This window comes from Apium graveolens, chromosome 3 (assembly GCF_009905375.1).
Source record: "Apium graveolens cultivar Ventura chromosome 3, ASM990537v1, whole genome shotgun sequence".
Lineage (NCBI taxonomy): Eukaryota > Viridiplantae > Streptophyta > Magnoliopsida > Apiales > Apiaceae > Apium > Apium graveolens.
Window position 1 is genome coordinate 1,304,843 of NC_133649.1, and position 23,771 is coordinate 1,328,613.

The 23,771-nt window shown below is 34.4% G+C and overlaps 2 protein-coding genes across 4 annotated transcripts; both read right to left on the reverse strand.

Moving 5' to 3' along the window:
• Nucleotides 1-5,585: 5,585 nt before the first annotated feature.
• LOC141711339 (putative UDP-N-acetylglucosamine--peptide N-acetylglucosaminyltransferase SPINDLY) lies at nucleotides 5,586-19,188 on the reverse strand. 3 transcript variants are annotated; one of them, XM_074513732.1, is made up of 18 exons: nucleotides 18,960-19,188; nucleotides 18,046-18,459; nucleotides 16,279-16,440; nucleotides 15,995-16,170; nucleotides 15,794-15,869; nucleotides 14,660-14,788; nucleotides 14,346-14,465; nucleotides 14,186-14,254; nucleotides 13,971-14,052; nucleotides 13,103-13,197; nucleotides 11,501-11,565; nucleotides 10,489-10,687; nucleotides 10,072-10,266; nucleotides 9,058-9,152; nucleotides 8,811-8,946; nucleotides 8,483-8,700; nucleotides 7,337-7,464; nucleotides 5,586-6,284 (listed from the first exon to the last, which is right to left on the reverse strand). In XM_074513732.1, the coding sequence occupies exons 2-18, from the start codon at nucleotides 18,457-18,459 to the stop codon at nucleotides 5,866-5,868; spliced, it is 2,778 nt and encodes a 925-aa protein (XP_074369833.1). In that variant the 5' UTR covers nucleotides 18,960-19,188; the 3' UTR covers nucleotides 5,586-5,865. The 3 variants fall into 3 exon arrangements, with proteins under 3 accessions (XP_074369833.1, XP_074369832.1, XP_074369834.1); XM_074513731.1 differs by having other exon boundaries at nucleotides 18,046-18,469; XM_074513733.1 differs by lacking the exons at nucleotides 5,586-6,284; nucleotides 7,337-7,464 and having other exon boundaries at nucleotides 8,566-8,700; nucleotides 8,800-8,946; nucleotides 18,046-18,469.
• A 695-nt stretch (nucleotides 19,189-19,883) lies between these two features.
• Nucleotides 19,884-21,931, reverse strand: LOC141710494 (protein NOI4-like). The gene is made up of 3 exons (XM_074513060.1): nucleotides 21,828-21,931; nucleotides 20,716-20,898; nucleotides 19,884-20,218 (listed from the first exon to the last, which is right to left on the reverse strand). Exons 1-3 carry the CDS (start codon nucleotides 21,831-21,833, stop codon nucleotides 20,174-20,176), a joined length of 234 nt encoding a protein of 77 aa, XP_074369161.1. The 5' UTR covers nucleotides 21,834-21,931; the 3' UTR covers nucleotides 19,884-20,173.
• Between the last annotated feature and the right edge of the window lie 1,840 nt (nucleotides 21,932-23,771).

Here is a 23,771-nt window from a genome sequence, read left to right on the forward strand (position 1 = left end):
CTTAGCCTTGTTATGTAGAGGCATGTCTTGCACAACAATCTTCCCCAAATTGTGAGAAGATTATTTATCACAAATTCATGCATGATAACAAGACTAACCCCAAGCTAAAAATTAGAAAAGAAACTAACGGATTGATAAAGTAAAAAATTTATACATGCGATCATCTTGCAGTTATATTGAGAATTAAATGTACGGAATCAGCTAAACTTTTTAAATCATGGTTGCTCTCTAATTAAATTCCCGAGTTTAACAAGACACTCAAGTTTCTCAATTATCTCAGTCCCCCTCAAAGCTTCCACCAGTTTCAACCATTCATTTACTGAGTAACTGTCAAGATATTTTATCATGTATCTTGAGAATCTTTAAGTCTCGATATTCAGAAATACACTATCTTGAGACACTCTACTCAACCCTTTGTCTTTTAGCTCATTTGACATTTTCTTAAACATCTCCATCTCCCTAGCCTTTTTGATGGAATTTGCCTCCCTCTCAGTTTTCTCCCTTGCATGTCTTACATCCTTGTTTCTCAATCTTCTATCCAATTCAACTCTCCTCATCACTGTGAAAGCATCATTCCCAGTAATCAAACTAATTACTCTTTCAAGTTCTACTGTTTATTAATTTTCAATTACTTCTTTGTAGAGTAAATTAAATGTACCATCTTTAAAATAAATTTTCACCTCTCCCAACGTTTCTACGCAAACTTTGACTATTTCTTCAGCTAGTTGATTGTTGTGGTCATCATCTGAAATTTCTTCTAAAATTGGTAGAAAATCATCTTGATTAAAGCAGTTTCAAAGAGCACCTATTTCAACTTTTATTTTCTTTAATTTTCTCCCAGTAGACTTGAAATGAGTTTCGATTGATGGTATGGATGATGGAGGTTTGATCAGTTTCTTCAAGGAGGTTTGGTTGGCTATGATAGGTATTTTAAGTCAAGAGTTGGATGTGGGTTTGTAAAGATATTTAGGCTTGGAGGTTTGGATGTTTTGAGTTTGTGTTTGGCTAGGAATTTAGATTGAGATTTGTCGAGTTTTAGATGTTTGGCTTATAGGTGTTTTCTTTGTGTATTTACCATCTATTTCAATCATTTTCTTCTCTCCATCCTTATCCCCTGCTTTCTTCTCATCATTCTTACCCTTTGCTTCCTTATGACTCCCACTACTTCTGTTGGATTGACTTGGATTTGAGCCAAAAAAAAATTGTTCATCTTTCTTTTGCCCATCATCATCCAAGTCACTATCTTTTTTATTTATAACAATTTTTAGTAGCATGGCATCATCATTACTCAAGTATCTTGCAAAGATTTTGATCATCTCAAGGTCCTCATCAGACTAGATCTTCTTGTTCTTCAAATCAGTCTCAATAATCATCACAGTCTTCTTATTCTTCATCGATCAGTGCTTTGAGATTAGGAATTATCTGCACTTCTTGGTAGTTGGACAGATGTAGGCCACTCCCTTTCTAGGTTTAAGATATGCCTCATGAAAAGCTTCTTCTTGGTCTGCTTTAAGTTCCCTGAGCAATTGAGTGTCCTCATGGATCATCACTTTGACTTTATTTATAAAGATGTCCAGTTCCGACGCTCTCTTAGATTTGAGAAATGCTAGTGAGACTTGCATACATCTGACAACTCCAGAATCATTGATATTGACTACAACTCTCTTTTTCTTCAGCATATGTCGTATGACTAGTACCACTCACAAGAAGTTCACATTGTTGTTCACATCTTTCTTGTAAGTGTGATGGTTTAGATTCACTGAGACTCGCAGGCCTTGCAGAAGCTGCCATCACGAGTCTCTATTGTATTCCAACATCTTCATTTTGACTAGTAAGTTTTATCTTGGACTCCATCTCCCCCTTAGGCTTGGTAGCAGGCATTTGTAATTCCTTGAGGATCTGTGTTCTAACAATTTGTGGTGTTTCATGAAGATGGAATTTGAGTGCACCTATGATAGCTCCCAATAACACTCTTGTCTGCATTTGATAGTAATTTTGAGAGTCTATCAATGCTTGATGTCACTCTGTTGGCTTTGGACAAGAGCCGTTAACTGAGATACTTGGGATGTCAGGGATGCATTTGTGGCTTGAAGCTCAGTAACTTGAGTTTGTAGAGATTGAAGTTGAGCAGATGAAGAAGTAGATGAGGAAGGCATTGAGCTTGTAGATATTCCACCACCAAAAGACTCTTGGACCACCCTTTTGACCTCTTCTATCATCAAGGCAGATGGTTCATACCTGGCCTTATGAAGTTGATCCAGTTTGACCCTAATATCATTATGTTGAGTGATTTGATTTTGGATAAATATATGAAGGGCCACAAAGGACTCTCTTAGTTGCTTAACAATAGTCTCCACAGGTCTGAGATCTAGTTTGGTTAGCTTATTAGTAAATTTCCCAAATTTGGTCTCGATTTCCCTTTGACTGGGCAGAAGCTCATCTATTTATGCCCTTATCATTTGTTTAACTCCTTCTTGATGTATGTCCAATGTTTTCTCTAAGACTTTATCATTAAAGTAGAATTCCTTAAGTTGAGCTTTATGGATCTCTGTGACAGCATCATAGACCTCTTGAGATGTATGCTCTTTAGTATTGCTGTCAAGTATGGTGATGTAATCTTTCCTGAATCTTGAGAAAGCTTCCTCCATGTCAATAGTAAAAGATTTAGACAATCAAGCATCCACGTTGCCATCTCTTTCAGCTGCATCCATATCCTTTTCCTGTTGATCCTCAACTTTCTTTCTGTAGTTGAGAAGAATTGCTTGATAGTCACAGTTTGACATGTCATATGTAAGAAGTTGTTGAGCTATATTTGCAAAACCTTCTATATGTTCTACAAGAATTTCATCTACTAACTGTGTTGAGCTTGTGAATCTTGGAGCCAGGTAGTAAGAAGATGTGTTTGTTGGGTAGAAATGGAAGGTTGTTCAGTATTTGGCTATATGGTGGTTGAGGTGGATGGTGCACCTGTGACAGATGTCACAGTTGGACTCACAGTGGGAACTGTAATTTTGACAGTATGTTGCTCACTTGGTGAGTGAACCTTCATTTAAATTGGAGGGGAGTTGACCAGGTTACTGTTGTGTACCATGTTCTCAAACCCTTGTTCTTGTTGCAAAGAATTGGCACTTGAATGTGCTTGATTACTTACCTCCCCGGTAAGTGGATCATTGGTAGTTGGACTCCTAACCTCGATTGTCAAAGCAACTTCATCTAGGGTTATAAGGGTAGTTGTTCCTACATTTGAAACCTCCAATTGAATTGGAGATGATTTGAGTAGCTCTCCCTCAAGAGTACTACCCTCAAACCTTGCAGTATGTGAAGACTGTTGTGCACATAAAGGTGATTTTTTGTCTGTAACCACAGGGTCTTTAGTAAGAACTGATGAAAGCCATGTATTTGTGATAGTGTTATCAAGGTCTACCTCAGCATGTAGCCTCTCACCATCCAAATGTGGGTTCTGAGTGGTGATCACAGTTTCAAGAACCGTGCCACTTGATTTTGGCAGAGTTTGAGAGGTGGATTCAAACTCTTAATTAGATGAAATGAGATTTGATATTTCATAAGTAAGTTTTGGCAACCCCCTGAATAAAAGAGGGAGTTTCAATTGATGTGCTCTCACTCATGTGTGTGTCATCCAGAATTGTTCTTCCACCCTCTTGATAGTGCTTAAGAGGTGGTGCAAACTCATTACAGGGTGCATTTGGGATAATATTTTGTTAAATAGTGACACCTTGTTGAGAAGATGCCACTAGAGTCTATTTTGTCCCTTATGTACAACTACATCTTTTTGAAAAGATGCAGAGGTGGTTAATTGAGTGGTCAGCTCTATCTTTTTCTTCTTTTTTGGTTTCTTGACCAAGGGTGACACATCCTCGCTAGGTTCCTATCCGCTTTCACTAATTACTACCAGGCTAGTCTGCTTTCTTTTCGTTTTACTAACTCCACCCTTTTGAGAGGATGAAGCAGTTGGTTTGCTAGCATCTAATGGTTGTGAAGAGGTGGTCTCATCGGTGGTAAGCTCCTATGGGTGTTCCTGAATTTGTACTGCTACATGACCAGGAGCCATAGCTGTGCTAGAAATTGTACTAATTCTCATATCAGGCATATGATAAGGGTAAGTCCTAAATTTTTCCAACATAAAGTCAGTCAGGTTTAGGCCTACCTTTACCTTATTTGTTGTATTCAGTCTTCTAAACAGAACTTTGGAGACTGATTTACAAATTCCTATTTGATTAACATTTATCCCTTTAGTGAAATAAATGTCATTGACTTTATAATTTAAAGTAGACTTATGAATCTTGGAAAATATATATCTTTATCTCTACTTAACAAAGACATTGTTAGCCTTCTGCTCAATTCTCCCAGAATCAGACTTCCAATATCAAGGGGTTTGTCATGGGCCATTGAATATACCAGCTTCTGGACCACATTTGATATGTTATCATAGTCTATTTTCCTGCAAGTGAAGACCCCGATTATTGTTTCAAACACAAAGGACCATTCTCTTCTCAGGTTCCTCTTGTTTAGCGTGACCAAGTCAACATTCTGAATGTAGTTAATGAAGTCCATGAAATCAGCCAATTCTTGAGAGCTAGGTAATTCAACCATGTTGTCAGTAGAAATGTCCAACACTTTGTTGATGTCACTACTCAACAGCCACACCCCTAATTGTGCAAGTTACCATCAAGGAAACTGTTTAATTATCATCTATGTTTGTGTGAAGAACTGCACTGTTCCATAGTTTAATATAATATGTCAAATCATGTGTTATATCTGGACCTTTGTGTTTGAAACAATAATCGAGGCCTTCACTTGCAGGAAAATAGACTATGATAACATATCAAATGTGGTCCAGAAGCTGGTATATTCAATGGCTCATGACAAACCCCTTGATATTGGAAGTCTGATTCTGGGAGAATTGAGCAGAAGGCTAACAATGTCTTTGATATAATATGATTTAGATATTACGTAAAAAAATATATATTCCAATGGTTCATTACCCTAAGCTAAAAAAGTTTAGCCAAAAATTTAGCCAATCTCTCGTTGACTATATCTGTTGAATAACAACCTGTAATTAAATTACATATAATTTGTTACCATATTCAAATATTACATTTTATTTATAACCACCTGAAATAATAACATACTGTTATAGCCAACTCATTATAACCAACTCCATCGGAATAAATAATCTTACATGTCCAGTAAATTTATAGATAATCTCTATTTCAAATTATTTTAGCTAACAAATTTAACGATACCGTTGGAGCTAGCAGTTGGCTAAAAGTCTATTCTGTCCATAACAATTCTAAAGGCATTTCTGGTTTCATATGCATCATGTCCATGTTTGTTTACAAGGATAGTGAGGGCTTGTAATCTCACCAATTACAGTCTCATACATATTTTCCTCTGAAATTACTCATCCTTCAAGATATCAAGAAAATATTTGCAAGCATATACATGGCCCCAAAATTAACTTTATGAATTGATTATACTCCAGATATACGATTATAAGAATCTGTAATTATAAACAGCCGAAGTATAATTTCAGAAGTGTTTTGTAGGTTAATGGTACCTGGAAATTTCTACTAAAGCAGCATTATTAGCGAAGCCATATATTACAACCTTTGGAATCACCAAACAGGCAAGAGATTCGAACCACATTATATTACAAACCACATATATGTTTCAGGGAAAGAGATGCAAGAACATGACAAATGCAATTCCGTATATATCACTACTTGGCAGTACCCCAAACTCCATTCCTACTAAATAATTTGGAGGTTTGGTGTATTACCAGCCCTCTTTCCCGTGAAAAAAATGAGCCTAAGACTAGCTATTGTCCCTTTCATTATTCCATACTTAGCTTGGCAGACTAATTGCATTTTGTTCACTAGCAGAAGGCTTTAGCAAAGATGGACTGGTATTAAATCCATTTGCCCTGACTGGCTCAGGAGAAACACCTTTAGAGATTGTGATCTTTGTTGCTTCTGACGCTGCCAGTGAGGACCCCCTGGAAACAATTTGTTCCTGAGGCGGCTGCTGCTGCAAATGCTCCATGCGCTTTAAAGATGGCATGTCACCTTTGCAATACCTGCTCCACATATTCCTATATGCGGACTCCAAACCACCGCAAAATTTAGCACCATCACAGAGAGGGGAGTTGGCCATTAAATCTCGCAAACCCATTCTCAGGTTTGAGAGAGCCGCAACATCTGAGGCCAGCTGCAGTGCCAGTTCAACATACTCATCTTCACTTCTGGCAACCAGATGTCCTAGTCCTACAACACATCATACATGTAATCTTAATGACTTTAAACATGGATCTAAATGCATAGATTAATGGTAACTATCTTGGACCCATGCTATGTACTTGAGAAGCAAAAACATGGTAAATAGAATTTAAAATTCTCAAACAACCAAACAGGTCCAATAAGATTTCATTTAGTCCCTCTCCAGTAATCCTCAGATGCACCAGCATGCACATTCATGCTTCATTAAAATTTCTCAACACTCATTATATTTTTTCTTGGTGACTTCAGAAGTAGAATCCTATAACTGTAACAGCAGAAACATGTGTAAAGAAATAAATTCATGTATGTCTAAAGTAACTATGATCAGAGGGAAAAATGCGGACATTTACCAAAGTAGTTCACTACGTCCACATTAAACTTATAGTTCTCCAGGCATTTTTAATCATCTTGAACATCATCTAATTGTATCCTATGTGTCACATAATAACCTTAAGGCCTTGGGGAACAAAGCTAATAGGAAACTGCTAAAAATATGTTTTTATTGCCCCTAACTGATTAATTTTCTACAACTTAAGGTGTGTTGTGTTCTTTGTAATGAGAATGTACAATGTTATACCACAAAAATTAAAAGCTCTGCAAGGAACCTACAGTTCAAAAATTAATTAACCATCAGCCATAGATGAGATAGATAGCATTAAATCTTTTAACACCTATGAACATAGTAGTACAATCCAGCCACAAAGAATGGCACCTCAGTCCTGCAATAATCTACACTGGATTTAAATTATAACTCTGCATCCAAATTCAAACTATTTCAGAATTAGACTGCATCGATAAAATTGGTACCAAGTTTCAGTGTCCTTTCTAATGTTTACTTAAAGGAACTTGGACTTCAGAGAGTTTTGGCTCCATTCATACCACAAAATGGAATTTTTTCTAATTTTTGATGTGGTGATATCAAAATACAGATTTTAAATGCAAGGTTGAAATGAAATCAAAATGAAGTCTAAAAACAATTACAAGGCATTTGTAGAACTAATAAGAAATCATTATTAAATAAGTACAATATACTTCCATACCTACTGTGTTGAGAAGACTCACGCCAACATTGTTGGCATGAACTGAACCTCCCATAGTGACACATGGAACTCCCATGTACAAAGATTCGCAGGTAGTTGTAGTCCCCGCATATGGAAAAGTATCCAAGCTAAAAAAATAACATAAATAGTAGACAGGCCCTCAGAAACACATACAAAAGTTGCAGTTTTTCAAATAGGGATGTAAAGGAATATAGGCAAGATAAATGTATATAATGTAATCAACATGTTAAGAATATGCAGTAAAATGATTCATATATATAACAACCAATACCATTGGTGCAAAGACCTTGTGAGTCTATACATATATTCGGTATACTTAATCAACTTATATCAATATTTACTTTCTTCAGTATATTAATAAATATATAATTTGTAATACAGTATTCATATTCAAGAACTATAAGCTTAGAAAATATTTATTTGATTGATTCCACATATCATACGGTTTATTCCATGTATAGGCTATGTTGCCCGTACTTGGGTACAGACTGTCGGACATGATACATTTGAGTGATAGACTCAGAAGCCTTGAAATTTGGGACAAGGAGACAATGTCCTATCCTTGGAAACAGAAATAGGGCCACAAAATAACATATTAATGAACAAGAAAATTAGATAGAAGTACAGGACCATTTAAGTAGAATCACAGGTTTATCTCATGTGGTCCTTCAGTTGGTATAAGTGCCCAAATTTCAGACAGATGAGCAGATAAGCGGCGGGTCTGAGTGTCTGAGACAGGAATGGTAACTTAAAAGGAAAGAGCTGTGGAAAAATAGCTCATATGACAAATTCTCCATATCCTAGTATGTTATATGGCATAGATTTATTCTCTAATTGTCTGATGATCCTCTAGATCCAGGAAATTGATTTCCTTTCCTATATTATAGGGCATCAAAGCTATATTATCTCCAAGTAATATTTCAATTTCCGATGGCAGGGATAGGGTTGACTTTGTTTATAATATTTTACAGGTTCTAAGCCAATCATTCACACCAAAATGTGAAAAGGAGTAACATAGAGAACATCTAATATGCAATGATCATGGATAATTGAATAATATTATTATACATTAACTAGCAGCTCTACAAGAACTAATAAGGGTTATTTATTTTATACGAAATTTACCTGATATCCATAAGAGCATATGCTTGCATATGATCATGATTGAAGAGAATAAGAGGAAGAAGGTCAACACGCAGTGATTCCAACCCCAGTTGCTCCAAGGTGGCAAGAAATCTCTGTCTTACATTATCACAACAAAAAGGTTTACACTTGACAACAAGACGTGAATTTGGAACTGCGCATAGAATTCTTGCCCAAACTTGCAATACTTTGGGTGTTATCTGAAAGAATAAGATATGTTATAATTAAGCAAATATCCTATGCCAGAATAGTTTCGATTAAAACTACAATTTGGTACTAGAAAAAATGTTCATTCCAACCTGATTTGTACCTTTGCTAGATTGTTAAAGCTTCCAAATGTGATAAATCCATTAGAAAGAGCAGGAGTCTGAGTGAGGGGTCCAGCTTCAGGAGATGGTGTATAACAAAGAAAGCAATCTGGTAACCGGACCAACTCTTCCACATGCCTATCGTTATTAAGACAAGTGAGAAGAATTTTCAGCATTTTCATCATATTCCCACATTGCATGATACTAGCAACTACAAAAAAATTAGAAGGATACAAAGATTACACCTACATCTGTTTCGTGTTAGGAGGATCAGCCAATGGATCAGATATTCTGTAATCAATTGCTGGCAAACCAGTTGTATTTGGGTATCCAATCCAAGTCACCTATGAAGCAAGTCAAAGGATGTAATAAAAAATAATATAATGAGTTAATGGACAAAATACATGATATAATTGTAAAACAGCGGTAAGTTTGAACTGTCTTGCTTAAGTTATCTGCTTAGGTAACAAGGGTAAGTATCTTTCTCTTGGACATGATGATAAAAGTTGCTCTGGGAAATAAAGTACTATAGACCTGACAGTTCCCAAGAACAAAAACGTACGCTTTAGGTTGATTTATATTTGACGGCTCAATAAAGCATTAAAATGAAATGATAAATTCATCACCTCTCCTACTAAGAAACACCTTTCCTCTGATTAGAAAAGCAAGAGATAGGGACAAAAGATATGCTAAGAGTTCAGCTAACAAATTGACCTAGAGATCCGAATTTTCCATAGGTGAACAAAGAAAAATTTCCAGAAAAAACCAGACAGAAATATCGCAAAACAATCATTATTGTACAACAAAAATATTGCAGCAGAATGATGAACACATCAGATAATATCCTGAAATACCAACGTCAATCAGAATGTGTAAACTAGCTCAAACTATACCAGCTGTCACTGGTTTTCTTGTATAGACCAGAGATGCCGGACGCGAAGCTTATAAAATATATAATTTACAATATCTGACCTACAAATCATTGGCATTTAATAGACTAAAATGTAAATTAACTTGTATGATCCCAGTTAATCCTCAAGAGACACTCTTTTAAGTTGATTGGTTTTTGTTCTGTTCTTTTTTCTTCTTTTTTTTTGTTGGGGGGGGGGGGAAGGGGTGTGGGCGTGACAATTTACTCGATTATTATCAGTTGTCTGACCTGTTAAACAATACAAATTAAATACACCAATCAATTTACAGACATTATATTATTTGATGAATAATGTACCAAGGAGAAGTAACAGAAGTATATCCTTGGCATACCTGAACAGGTGCAGGTTTGCAAGCCATCATTCCCAACTTATTATTAGCAGTGTGACCAGTTAATTCTACCAAGATATCAACCTTGTCTTCTCTAACCATGCTTGCGACCCTCTTCTCGTCAATTCCATAGATATCTCTCCATATTCCTCCCTTTCTCAAGACTCTGTCTCTGAATTTATTAGTTTTTGCATCAGCCTGTACCATCATAGATAAAGATATATTGCGACCTTATATTTGCAAGATATGGGGCACTACTTTCAAGGTTTAACTAGACTTCAACAAAAAATAAAGAAAAATATGAAATGATAAACATATGTAATCTATGTAAACTTAAACCAGAAAAGCAATTAAATAACTAGGGTGTCCATTTGCAAGTTCCAAAACGTTTAAGTAAATATCTCGTTTTTAAGGTAATACCTTCACAACTGCTGAGTAAACAACAACCTTGTAGTTGGCATAGTCATGGTAAATAAGGGGCACCTCAATGAAATATGATACAGAATGAGTAAAATAATCTGGAGACACGTATCCAATAACAAGTGGCCTTTGTGGATCTTTAGGGTTCTCCCAAGATGTATACTGCTGATGTAACTTCATGAAACGCCTGCCCCAATCTCTGCAACAAGAACATGATCTCAGATAAGAATTTACAGAAGCTCATGATTTGATTATTATTACCCAAAATAAATATACACAACTACAAGATCTGGAAGAACCCAGAAGGGTAAATTTCAACAAGCATCACAAAGATGCATGCTAAATACACCTTATATCCAACCCGTTCAGGGTGGGCAAAAAATAGAAAACAGCAATATTTCAATCTATAAAATAGTGAAATGACTCTTATATTAAATACGTTCCCACTTCACTGCTGCATGCTGATTTAGGGTTTGGCAGACTAAAATCCATGCAATCACAGTAAATAGCTCATTCTCGGAAATAAAATTATAAATTTTGTGTTTCATTTAGAGGATTCCCTTAGGCCAATGCCTCAGGTAGAACTTTTTCACTGCTAGATAAAAATTACATACACTTTTCTTTGCCACCAGCAGTTTATCCAAAACTTCTTTATTTCGTAACTACACGAGTCACCTACTTATATGCAGCTAGCATCCGAAACAAGCTCCCTTTAAATAGAACAATGTGCCCATCAGTCCTCTTTAACGAACTTAATTAAGAATGAATACATAAATATCATAAATTATTTTATTTCAAATTAACACAATACAGACTTCATCAAAAACAGAAAACAAGCTACTTCCACACGATGAATAAATTCTAAATATAAACAAGCTCAAAAACAGGTTATTCCCGCATTAAATAACAAACAGACACTACATAATTTTTTATGAACCATATTTCTATAGTCAAGGGTATTCCTAAACTAAAAATTAGAAGTACAAGAAAACAAGTGAAGATATGTTTTAACCTGTGAGCTTCAAACAATTTATCATCACTTCCCTCGTTTATGTAGTTCATTGCAAGTAACCGATTCTGCATCAAAACAGGAGCAAATCAGTACATTCATTGAACAAATTAAGTGCCCTTAAAATCATCAAAAAACATTTTTTTCATAATGCTATAGGTAGCTTACTTTTTAAGATAGTATTCTGAATTTTGTGTGTTTTACCTGGTTGTGTTTGGTTGACACTTTGCATTAATAAATTTGGAATGAACGGAATCAGATTCAACTATATTTCGAAAAATGTTCAAAAATTTCAGCCTTTCCATCATACTATTCCTGATTTGAACTAGAGCTCAAACCCCGCATTTTGGGAAGGAATGCTCCATTCTTCCCAAGTCTCATCATAGGAACTTTTGCACTCATTCATTTTTTTTCATATATCAACTCCAAATTCTATTGTTTTGTTCCATTCTTCCCAACCAAACACAACATGATGTTTTACTGAACTACAGTTTACAGCAAGCAAAACAAACTCCAGAGAGGATTAAGAACAAAAAAATAAAAGGTAGTTTTAGTTTTCAAAATTTGCCGGCTGTTATTATTGAAGTTGTGAAATATATGTAAAGTGTATGACATCAGCGAGAAGTTGTTATTCCACCATAGTTGTTAAGGCGGCGAGCCGGCGACTAGGCGGTAAAAATGGGTAGGCGTCCGACCCGTCTTCATTTTTAGTGGGTAGGCGACGTACAGGGGCGCCTAGGCGGCTAGGCGACTTCTAAATCCGTCCGAATCCGCCTAAGTCCGTCTTATTTTGACATGTGCTAGCCCGGTATATTTTTGACCAAGTCCAACCCAGTTTACTTCTATATGGGCCAGCCCATATTCAAGTTAAAAACACGACTAACTACCTACAGCCGTCCCACTTAATCCTAATCAACCATCAAGACACAAACAAGCATCTCCTAGCAGCGATGTATATATTTCTTCTTTTCTTCTTCTTTCTTATTCACATATATATACACACACGCATGTATATGTATTATATGTATGCATAAACTACAAACATATAACATACATCATTGGGTATAACATTTATGTATGTACTTTGATATGAAATTACAGTATTTACACTTTGGTAGTGTATGTAATGGCTGAATCTATATTATTATAACATAAAAATGTATGTATGTATTAAATATACCCAATTTATATAGTGAAACGTAGAATCATCCTAATAACCGTCTAAGCAGGCGCCTAACCGACGCCATCTAGCCTCGTCTTTACGTCTTTACAAGTACGAATTCCACTATCTTCTCTTTCATGAAAAGTATATGTATTTAGCACTAGCGAACAATCACAATAATGGTTGCAATATAAATTTATCATCCCAAATTCTTAAGAGAGTAATCCCCCAGATACAGCTCAGTTTCATCTAGTGGTCGCAAACATGGATTCTCATGCTGATGCATTCCTATAAGATAGTTGGTTATAAAGAAAAGTGATAGCAAATGTTGAAGTGCGGAGAATATAACAAAGTTTATTTGCGAAGGAACTTCAAGAGGAAGTTAATCACCTATTCTCAGACATATAAAGCTGATGTTAATAGCAACTAACACATAACAGTACCTGTCCTGCATTACGAGAGTCAGGATCTATCTTAAGGCACTGCTCATAAGCTTCGATAGCCAAAGTTATGTCACCGGCATCTCTGTACAAAACCCCTGCATGAGCCAAAAAAGAATAAAAAATGGCTGCCATAAAGTATCATATATTCACAAGTAAACATTTCTAAAAGGTAATTGTTCGATTAATGCAAAGCAACAAACACAAAGACTGTCACTTTTGGGTGATTACTCGCATATACGTAGACTGTGGTCAAGTAAGAAAACCTTTTGGATTTACTAAAGAAAAGAAACTATTTACTTAACTCCAACATAAAATGTCCTTGTATGGCTAGATAAATAAAATTTCCTCTTTAACGTTCAATATAAACAAAAAGTAACAATATCTAAGAACAGTCTGGATAAGACAATTTGCATAGACAGGGTCAAAAACCAGTGGACTGCTGAAAACAGTTGCAGAATGAATACAACTCATATATATACATGCTACCTAACTCGTTATCTAATCCAGCTGAGTTTTGCATCACACAATTTCATGAAAGTAAAAACATACTTCCAAAAGGAGAACAATGTTTAGTCAGCCTCAGTAAACGAGCCCTGATAGATTTTGTTTGATGACTTAAACTTAGTCTGTCATGTGTACTATTCAATAATATTATCAAGTTATCATGAACAGAACCTCAAATCCATCATATTCTCAGGTCATAAGAGTACTTCATCTAAAATCTTCATTAATGATCAAGCTAGCCAAGGATGAAATAATATATCATGTCCAGCCAATTCAAACATCAATAAAAAGAACTTCCTAAAGGCTAGAAGACAGGGACATATACACCATCACACAGGATGCTCATGAGGAGAAGGATAAATACCTAAGTTATTATATGCTTCTGCATATGTTGGGTTCGCAACAATAGCTTTTTCTATCATGCTCGCAGCGGCATCCATTTTACCCTGAGCAACATTAATGTTATCAACTTTTCCAATATAATTTGGTAAAAAGATTAAAATAAAAAGAAAAAAAAAACTTTTCCAATATATGGTCATTAAGAAGTCAAGAAACATGTAAAGAGTCTACAACACTGACCTGAACAGTAAAAACTACCCCAAGATTGTTCAAAGACTGAGAAAAATTCGGTTTGATTGATAACGCCAGCTACAAATTAAAAGTTCCGTAAAAAAAAGATTATTGCATCCACAAAAAAGAAAAGATAATTACAGAAAGTGGCCATACTTATAAGAATTACCTGATAACATTCAACAGCTTTATCAAGATTGTCACGATCTTTATATATGACACCTAAATTGTTGCATGCCTCTGCACAGTGAGGGTTAAAGTGGAAAGCAAGTTCGTAGAACACAATCGCCTAAGAAGATGAGGTGAAGTCAAGAAAAATATTAATATCTGACTTAAAAAACCCAAAATAAACTCACTGGATAGAGAAAAAGAATTTGAGAAAAAAACAAGAATATAGAAGATCGACATTAGAAAACAATTTAAAATTGGATTTACATTGCAAAAGAATAAAAGAAGGCAAAGACTTCAATTCCTGTCACGTACCATGTCGAACTTCAACATTTCACCGTACGCAACCCCAAGATTATACATAGCATCCGCATAATGCCAGTTATAATACAGAGCTTTCTTGTAATACGCCACCCCTTGGTTGATATCACCCTCTAATTTTACCTAAATGGAAGTATTAAGAGTTCCTATTAAATTTATAAAACTAACAATGGAAAGTCTAAAAAGAGATACTTTGTTTTCTTTGCTATTAATTAACTTCAACATAGTGATGCTGTAAATAAACCAGGAAATCAAGTTTATACAGGATACCTAATAATTGTTCATAAATGGACAGGCAGGTTGACACACATTACATCATATCTTTTGATGGGTGAACAAAGAAAATTTACTTCACATAAGACAGGTCACCATAAAACTATTATTTATGACATTAACTGAAGTAAACTCCACACACACAAAGAGAGTAGAAAAATTATTTGCCTGTAACGTTTGATGTTTCTACAGTACCGTTAACCTCGCTATTTACTGGATACCGATTCTAATAAATTTATTTGCAATAGATGAAGATACAACTGGGTTCAAACTGGAGACCGAACTCACCTATATATATTACTATACCTTAGTTGTTTTTCTAAACCAACTTAGGCATAAGTTGCAGGGATACAGCCAACAGGGTACCCCGTTATAAGTACACCCATTTACGAAGCCTCTGTTAATAAGTAGTCCACACATTTTATTTGCAGGCTATGAATTCAAATATAATCGATGTTTCCACGCTCTACAAAGGGCATACACCAACCATCTTATCCGGATTAAGAATACGAGTTGCAGGAACAATTTAAAGGTCACATATAAATATAAAATCTTACTTCCGTATAGTACATGTACACAATGTTCAAATTACTGTAGAAATTAATTCAGTATTACACTAATCTAGCATGGGAAATTCCTTCTAAGCAAGATATCAAAATTTCTTGTGTAGAATGCACGCACGACTCAATTTGCATGCTACAATTCCATTGACTGGCATAACATAATATGTGAACTTGTTCAGAGTCGAAAATAAAGGTTAATCTTATTCTTAAGGATGTGTAAGGTTTAATAGGCCGAAAGGTATTCAATCTACATAATCTAGTTTTAAATACCTAAAAAAGTAATGAAACCCACCTTTGTCCCTAAATCTGTCAAGGCGATTGCCATATTATTTTTTGCGATCTCAAAGTTCGGAGAAACAGCCAGACACCTGCAATAGTGTAACAGAAAAACAATCATTAACAGCAGACTTTACCAGAACAACTACTTGCTTGGAATTTTTATGTATGATCAGAAGAAAAATATTTTAAATTTAGATGCTAACAAGCAGGAAACCTCTCATAACAAGTAATAGCAGATTCCAACTCTCCCCGATTTTTATAGATAACCCCCATATTGCAATATGCTTCTGCATACATGGGCCTTTCCAATGCAGCCTTCTCGTAGAAATTAAGTGCCATGTCATATTGCATCATCTCGGAATAAACAACTCCAAGATTATAATATGCAGGCTGTGGACAAATTCAATATATTAGTACACAACTTTTTACTACGTGGTATGTGTGTGCAGGTGGGTGATTATGTCCTCTCAATCAGGATACAAAAATAACAAAACTTGCCGCATAATGTTGATCAATCTTGATAGCCTCATAATACTTTTGGATACCCTCCTGAGTGTTTCCAGCAAGCTTTAAACTGGTACCAAGATCTGTTAGCACTATTGCTAAGCACTCTGCAGCAGGTTTATAGCCAGAATCTGCTTTCAAAGCCTTCTCATATGACTGAATCAAAGCAAAAGACAAGACTGCTAACAATGAACTTCAAAAACTACAACTTAATAGCAAGAACATATTTTTGACTAGATTATCAACAGCTCCAAATAATAAACAATTAGAGAAAATTAAAATTTGCAAACTGAAAATGAAAAGAGAAGCACAATAGGCCAAGTGCAATAAAGTACAGTATCTTAGAAGAATCCAGTAGCGATGTAAGTTGTTAACAAATACAAATTCCACATACTTCTACCAACCAAAGACAATTTTGAATTTACATATGTATAAAATAAACAAAGACACAAACCACAGGTTTTGTTTTCTTAATTAATTTAGTATTTCAACCAAATTCTTCCTTAGTTCAAGTATTTAAAGATTCGGCCCCACTTTTGTCATTTATAGGCGATCTTTTAAACTCTAATAAATCTAATAGCACATGGCTAATCCAATTTCTTAACTTCAAAGAGCAATGCCTTGCATTACTTGGCGTCCTTATTAATGCACTTAAGATCATACTTATTTATTACTTCAATATATGTCAACCTAAATCTACATTTTCAAAAATAAATCTTACTCCCTGGGAATATTGCATATTAACACTACCAGTGCTACAAAGATTTAGCATAATTACTCCTCTCAAAACATGTTAACACTAGGAGGCAACAATCACTTGTGTTTTAATTTTGCATGATAGCCTGATACAATAGCAAGAAAAGATCCAGAATAAAACAAATGTCTTGCTTGTACTTCCTGATTGACAACCTAACCCCAATACACAAGTTTGACAACATGCAACACAAGGAGACATGCAAAAGGCTATGCAACCAGCAACCTCTACTACTCCCATACAACCAAAACCATGTTTCAGTAATACTTTTCAAGATTTATTGCAACTTTGCATGTTACAATTATAACATAGTGAAAATTTTATTTGTTTCACAGACAGTTATTTAAAGTTCTATAACAAGCATCATTCAAACGATTTGACATTTGTGTCAACTTTGCATATTTAAGTCTATAAGTCTATAGGTCAAACATAAATTCTTCAAAAATATACTTCTTTTTTTAATTTTCTGTTCTTGGCTCCCTAAACAATATCTTGCACAATACTTTTGTGCTTCATATTTTTCTGTACACTTATCACAATTATGGTAGCGAAACAATGCAAAGCATGCCTGAATCTAACCGGGGTGAGCGGTAGTGGAGGAACTGGACTGAAAAAAGAGGAATTCTAGCCAATTAAAAGGATCTTCTGATCAATCCAGAGATCCTTTGGATTCCATTAGTAATGAGGATTCGTAATACCACACATTGATCAATCAAAGCAGCTAAATGTTAACATGACCTTGCAGTGGGAGGTTACTGATAATATATTGATACCAGATCTCACATGGGTACCATATTTTTAACTACTATCCAAGTTCTTTGTAAATGTAAAGTCAATCAAAATAAAGAAATTACACTGTTTGGAAGTACTAATCAGCAAACTCAACTAATGTACAAGACAAGACATAGATATCTTAAACAAAAACGAACCCAACACCAGGACTTCAACATTAAAATAAATTTAAAATAAACTCTGCCTAAACAGTACCACCAATCCTACAAACATACCTCAGCAGCTTCAACCAGTCGACCTTCATCTTTGTACAAAATCCCGCAATGAGTGAGAGCGCAAGCATTTTGTGGATCCAGCTTGATAGCTTCAGAAAAACTCTCGAAAGCAGGTCTCAACATATTTTGCGTCTGCAGGCAAATTCCTTTGCCAATATAAGCTTCGACATTTGCGCCATCTTTTTCCACGATGCTCTCATAAATGGAAAGTGCATCAACAAATTTATTCCTAGAGCGGAGAATGTTGGCATAAGCGAGGGCGTCCTTTCCGTCAAAAGCATTCTCTACAGGACTGATGCAACCAGAGGTAGTTTCTTTCACAGCAGGAGACTCTCGCTCTTCCTGCAAGTACCCATTATCCCCAATAACTTTCTTCTCTTCACCACTACCAACGTCCTGTTCTGTCCACGCCATCTGCTCGGCACTAAAAATTCAATATCACTACCCGATACGAAAACACTCGAGTAACTCAAAGAAGTACTAGATATAAAAAGATTAAGAAAACAACCCCGCAAGTCCCCTACGTGTTTAAATATGTCCACAATTTAAATTTAAACAACATAATTAGCTAAATAACCAAAATTACGACAACTTCATAACACGAAAGTAAGATATACAAAGATCCGAATTACATCGGAACGAGTTTACGCAATGTAGCGAAACGATCAAACAGTTGAGTAAATAACAATAGCAACTATTCGAGCTGTTTAAATAAACCCTAGGGCAAAATGAACGGTAAAAATCACAGAAACCCTAAAAGAACACAAATAATAAAGTAAAAACAGTAAATTAAAGTAAAATTGTGCATATAAATGAGTTCAAGTTCAATAAAAACAAAAGCAGAAAATTAGGTTAATGTAAAAAAAATCAAAATTCAAAAAGACATAAATACGAGGTTGGAGTAGTTTTATTACCAGGTCAAGAGAGGCGTGTAATGAAAGCGAGATAGTTATGTGTGTGTTTTGTGTGTGTATGTTTTGTAAGAACTTGGGGGAGAGGGAAATATGAATAAAGGGGAGAGAAGCGGTGACTCTCTCTCTCTCTCAAATCTCTCTCTTTCTCTCTCTCGGCGAGATTTTGAGAGGCTTTGTATTGTTGGTGTGAGAATTGAAGAGTGGGGTCCAGTGATGCTTTCCTGTTGGTTGCGCTACCGTGTGTGCTGTGCCAGCCCCCACTAGTATTATTATATTTAGACCAGGGAACATGTGCATTTACTTTATTACCCCTACTTTTTAAAAACTATTTTAATTAAATTCTAGTTTTTAATTTTTTGTTAAGACATATATTTTTAAAGATATAGCTGACCATGGATAAATTTTGGTGATTATAATGAAAAGCACTTTTCACTTCTTTTACAATGTCAATAAATATTTGTGCATCTTGATGTTTTTATTTTTTTGGAGGAATGTTTAAATAAATCCCGGAGTGGCCGAAAATTAAACTTAACTTAAATAACAAATGTCTTCGTGTTTGTTATATTTTTTATTTTGATTCAAGTGAAATATTATTCTTGAACAATATGTCAATAAATATTTGTCAATCTTGATATTTTTTATTTTTTTGGAAGACTAAACTTATTTGTCTTACAAATAAGTACTATATATTTTTAAAAAAAATCGGAGTGACCGAGAATCGAACTTAAAGAACAAATGTCTTCGTGTTTGTTATATATTTTATTTTGATTCAAATGAAATACTGTTCTTGAACAATATGGCATGTCAATCTGAACCAAGTTATGTTCAGACCCTGCAGTCCACGGTGACCTTTTTAAAAACCTAAGATTAGCTCCTGTATAGCAATTTCAACCTTAAAGTTTCAAGATAGAAAAACATTGCAACTTTGACGAAGAATAGGAGACAATTCCATCTTATATAAGACAGTGTCAAACCGTTTATTGCAGAACACTATAAATAGCCAAAAATATCGAGGAAAACTGAAACGATTAAGAAGACAACCAAATCAATTTGAAGAGTAAACCACCATATAATTATCTTAATCAAGCCTACAATGTCGGCTAAATTTCAACAAAATGATCTTCAGAATGACCCATCACAGCTTCACTGCAGCTCCAGTCATCTTGAATACATTGTGTGGTAGGCAAGATTGAGCAAATCTCACAGCTAACCCCTCAAGATTCTGCAGACGCTGATTGCATACAGCAAAACCACTTTTTCTGCAAATAAGCAATGGTGAAAATATCAGATAATCAGAATGAAGATAGTGTTTAAGCTTGCACAGTTGTGCCTAGCAATACTGGTAGATCTATGATTCTTATTCACAGCTTCATGTGTCCATTAGGTACAAAAAAATAGTCATTGTGGAAAAACCACAATTATCACCTTCCAGCAACAGACTCATAATTAGCACTTAACAGGGTGATAAAAAATATATACGAGCCGATAACTTAAGAAAAAATGCAGTAACATTTGGGGGGGGAGGAAACACATCAAAAGCAACCAAAAGGTAAGGTCGCAAGAGCCCAAATTCAAAAGCTACACTTGGAAAGGAAGGAATAGGAAACACATTATAACAAAATTTGAGATATTAAGCATAGCACACTGACAAAATTACACTTATATAAACATATAAGTGTAATTACAGAAAAGGAGAAAGACGGAAGCATATAAAAGTCTGATAAACGCCTGATTCAAGGAAGTGTTTGCGTCTTACAGGCTGAGGCTTCCCGAGAGATGTTTTAGGTTTGAATCTTGAGCCATCCTTTGGTGGCGAGTCAGCCTTTCCACCTGTTCTTTTCTCGTCCCGGGCTTTATTAAAGATTACTGTGAATCCTTCAGCTGATGCTGGGTCATTGACATCCCATTCACCAAACTTGGGCAATGCTAGACCTTTATCCTGAAAGAAGCAGAAGTTATGTAGCATTCTATCTTTTATCACAGAGAAGGACATGTAATGTGTACAAGCATGTTATACAATTTGATAGAAGAAGCCGTGCCATTAAAATCACAATATTAAAATCAAATTCGGCACAGCAAGCAGCTACTCATCTAGTCTGACTATCTGTGACACTTATCTATGCCTCAAGAGTATATATTACCGAAAGTTGCTCTAGGCTATAGCCCTTACGATTCACCTTCAACTGCAACTATGCTAGACACTTAAATTGATTTTCCATGTGTGCTGTGCCGTGTAGTGATATTGCACAGCACATATTTCTAACAAATCAATAAAAGCTTATCATCACGAAGCCACAATTTACCTAAAACAAACAATTGTATTCTCCTTCATTCCTTATACATTACATTCACATAACCTTTTTCTATATCCAATATCCATAAAAAAATATGGTTATTCGAGCCTTATCATCCAATACAACTCCCCTAGAAACATAAAAAATTAGCATCTATATATTACATACTTATAATTCAAACCACCCCCCCCCCCCAAATCACGCGAATAATACTCGGACAGATAACAAGAAATCAACTAACAAAAATCACACATAAACTACATATATAGATAAACAATACTACATATCACTACATCAACCACAATGAATAAGGCAGGTTTTAAATTAAAATAAAAATAATAAAAAAGAGATTCAATTCATTACACAACTAAAACCAACATAAAAACAAAACAAAAACCCAAGTACACAAGCCTTAACAAGTACTACAAACTTAATACATAAACACAACACATGTGAATAAAAAGACACAAAGACATGTCATGTTAAAACTGCTGTTACAACTACAATCAAACTATACAAACAAACAGAAACACAAATAGATACAAAAGTAAAGCAGGAGAGTTGAGATTAGTACCCCCATGAAACTGAATGATTATGTAAGAAAATGAAATGTCCTCTTTCTTTTTCTTGTGTGTGCAAGTGATAAATAATATTTATATAATGATCTGTTTTATATTAAAAGAAAAATAAAATAATAAAATAAAAAAGGGCTTTGGGTGAAGAGTACAGCTGGCTTGTAAAGCCCATGTGATGGCCCATGAGATAGGGTCCACCTTTAACGCCGTTGGTTTCTTGTCTTTATTCTCTCTTCCCTTTTTTACAGCAGTCAAAGTGGTCAGTGCTTGAAGAATATAACATTAGAAATGGAATATGCTAGGGATAAAATTTTATGTTGAATATAATTTTTATTTTTGTTCAAATTTATGGTTGTTAATGTTGTTTTTTGTTTTTTTGAATCATAGCTTTTTTAAATTTGGATAATGTTATCTAAATCAATGAGTAGTACTAGGAACCACAAATATCTTTATCAAAAAATTTACCAAATGGCGTGGCTCTGAGACATGGTTTATTTTAATTTGTGAACGCATATAAATGTACGTGGGGTCTCATATTATTATTAGAAAAGCTACCAAATATTCATATGACATATCAGATTTGAAGAATTTTTTGGTGTAAAAATTTGAAATCTGTAACATTTTTCATATGAAAAAGTCACAATAGAAAAGATAATGATAAAAGTAAGTAAGATATGTGTAATTTCCTAACATAATGATTAGTTAACTGAATGTGTAATTAACACAGCTCCGACCAAAAACTATACCAGTATAATAGTGTAAATTTTGATATAAAATCAACTTTAATCAAATATTATAATAATATCAAAATTAAATCAAATAAATAGCATGATACCAAATTTGATATCAAAAGTACATTCGATATAATTATAAATTTTTTAAATTTGGATTTCATTGAATGATATGATATGTTGGATAATGTTATCTAAATCAATTTTATGAATCATAAATTTCAATTAGTTTGGTGCAATCGAATCGATCAGTGGCCAGAGGAATCTTTTATAATATGAAAATTGGAAAAAATCACATCAGAAAAGAAAATATAGGTAATTCGCTCACATAATGATGAAAAACTAAAACTACAATACAAATTATTATTTTTTTATACAAAATGTGTAAAAAATCGAACAGTAAATACAAATTATTATTTTTTTATACAAAATGTGTGGAAAGTCGAACATGTGACGTGTATATATAGTACACCTAATCTCAGTATTCGCTATTAGGACGGTGTGTCCGAATAATAAAAAAAAATTGATTGAGAACTAAAAAAAATCAAATAGGTAGTCGTATATATAATACAAGTGTTCGTTGGACGTAATCTTGTTGCACAATTATTTCAGTAAATCACGAGGATGCTTAATGGGATTGTATAAAAGAAGGCTTTCTACATTTTGAAAGTATATCTTATTGATTTTGTAATGATTGGAAAAGATTATGTAGAGAATTTAATAAAATAAAAATGGAGAATAGAACAAATTAACACACAAAAGAAAAAATAACAATATTAGTATTATTTAATTTAAAGCCACGTAGTGGACATGATGAGGTACAATTTATAAGCAGTCTTCCATTCTTCTTTTGGGCCTATTTCAATTCTCTAAACCCAATTCTATTCTCGAGCCCAAATTTAGCCAGCCCATACCCTAATTAACTCAATTAATTACATTTATGCAAAATTCTCGATTGCACATACACTTAGTATATCTTATTAATTTTGTATTTTTAATTTTATGGGAGAGTTTCATATAATTTTAATAATTAAATGATGAAAAAACGAAGAATTTAATTTTAGGATACACGAAGAGATCGAGTAGCATGAAAGACACGTAAATTTAGTAATTTCTAAACTTCAAAGTATAATTTTTTTTTGACAAATATGACTTATGATCTTACAAATAAATATATGTTTTCATAAATTTTATAGAGTAGCATGAAAGACA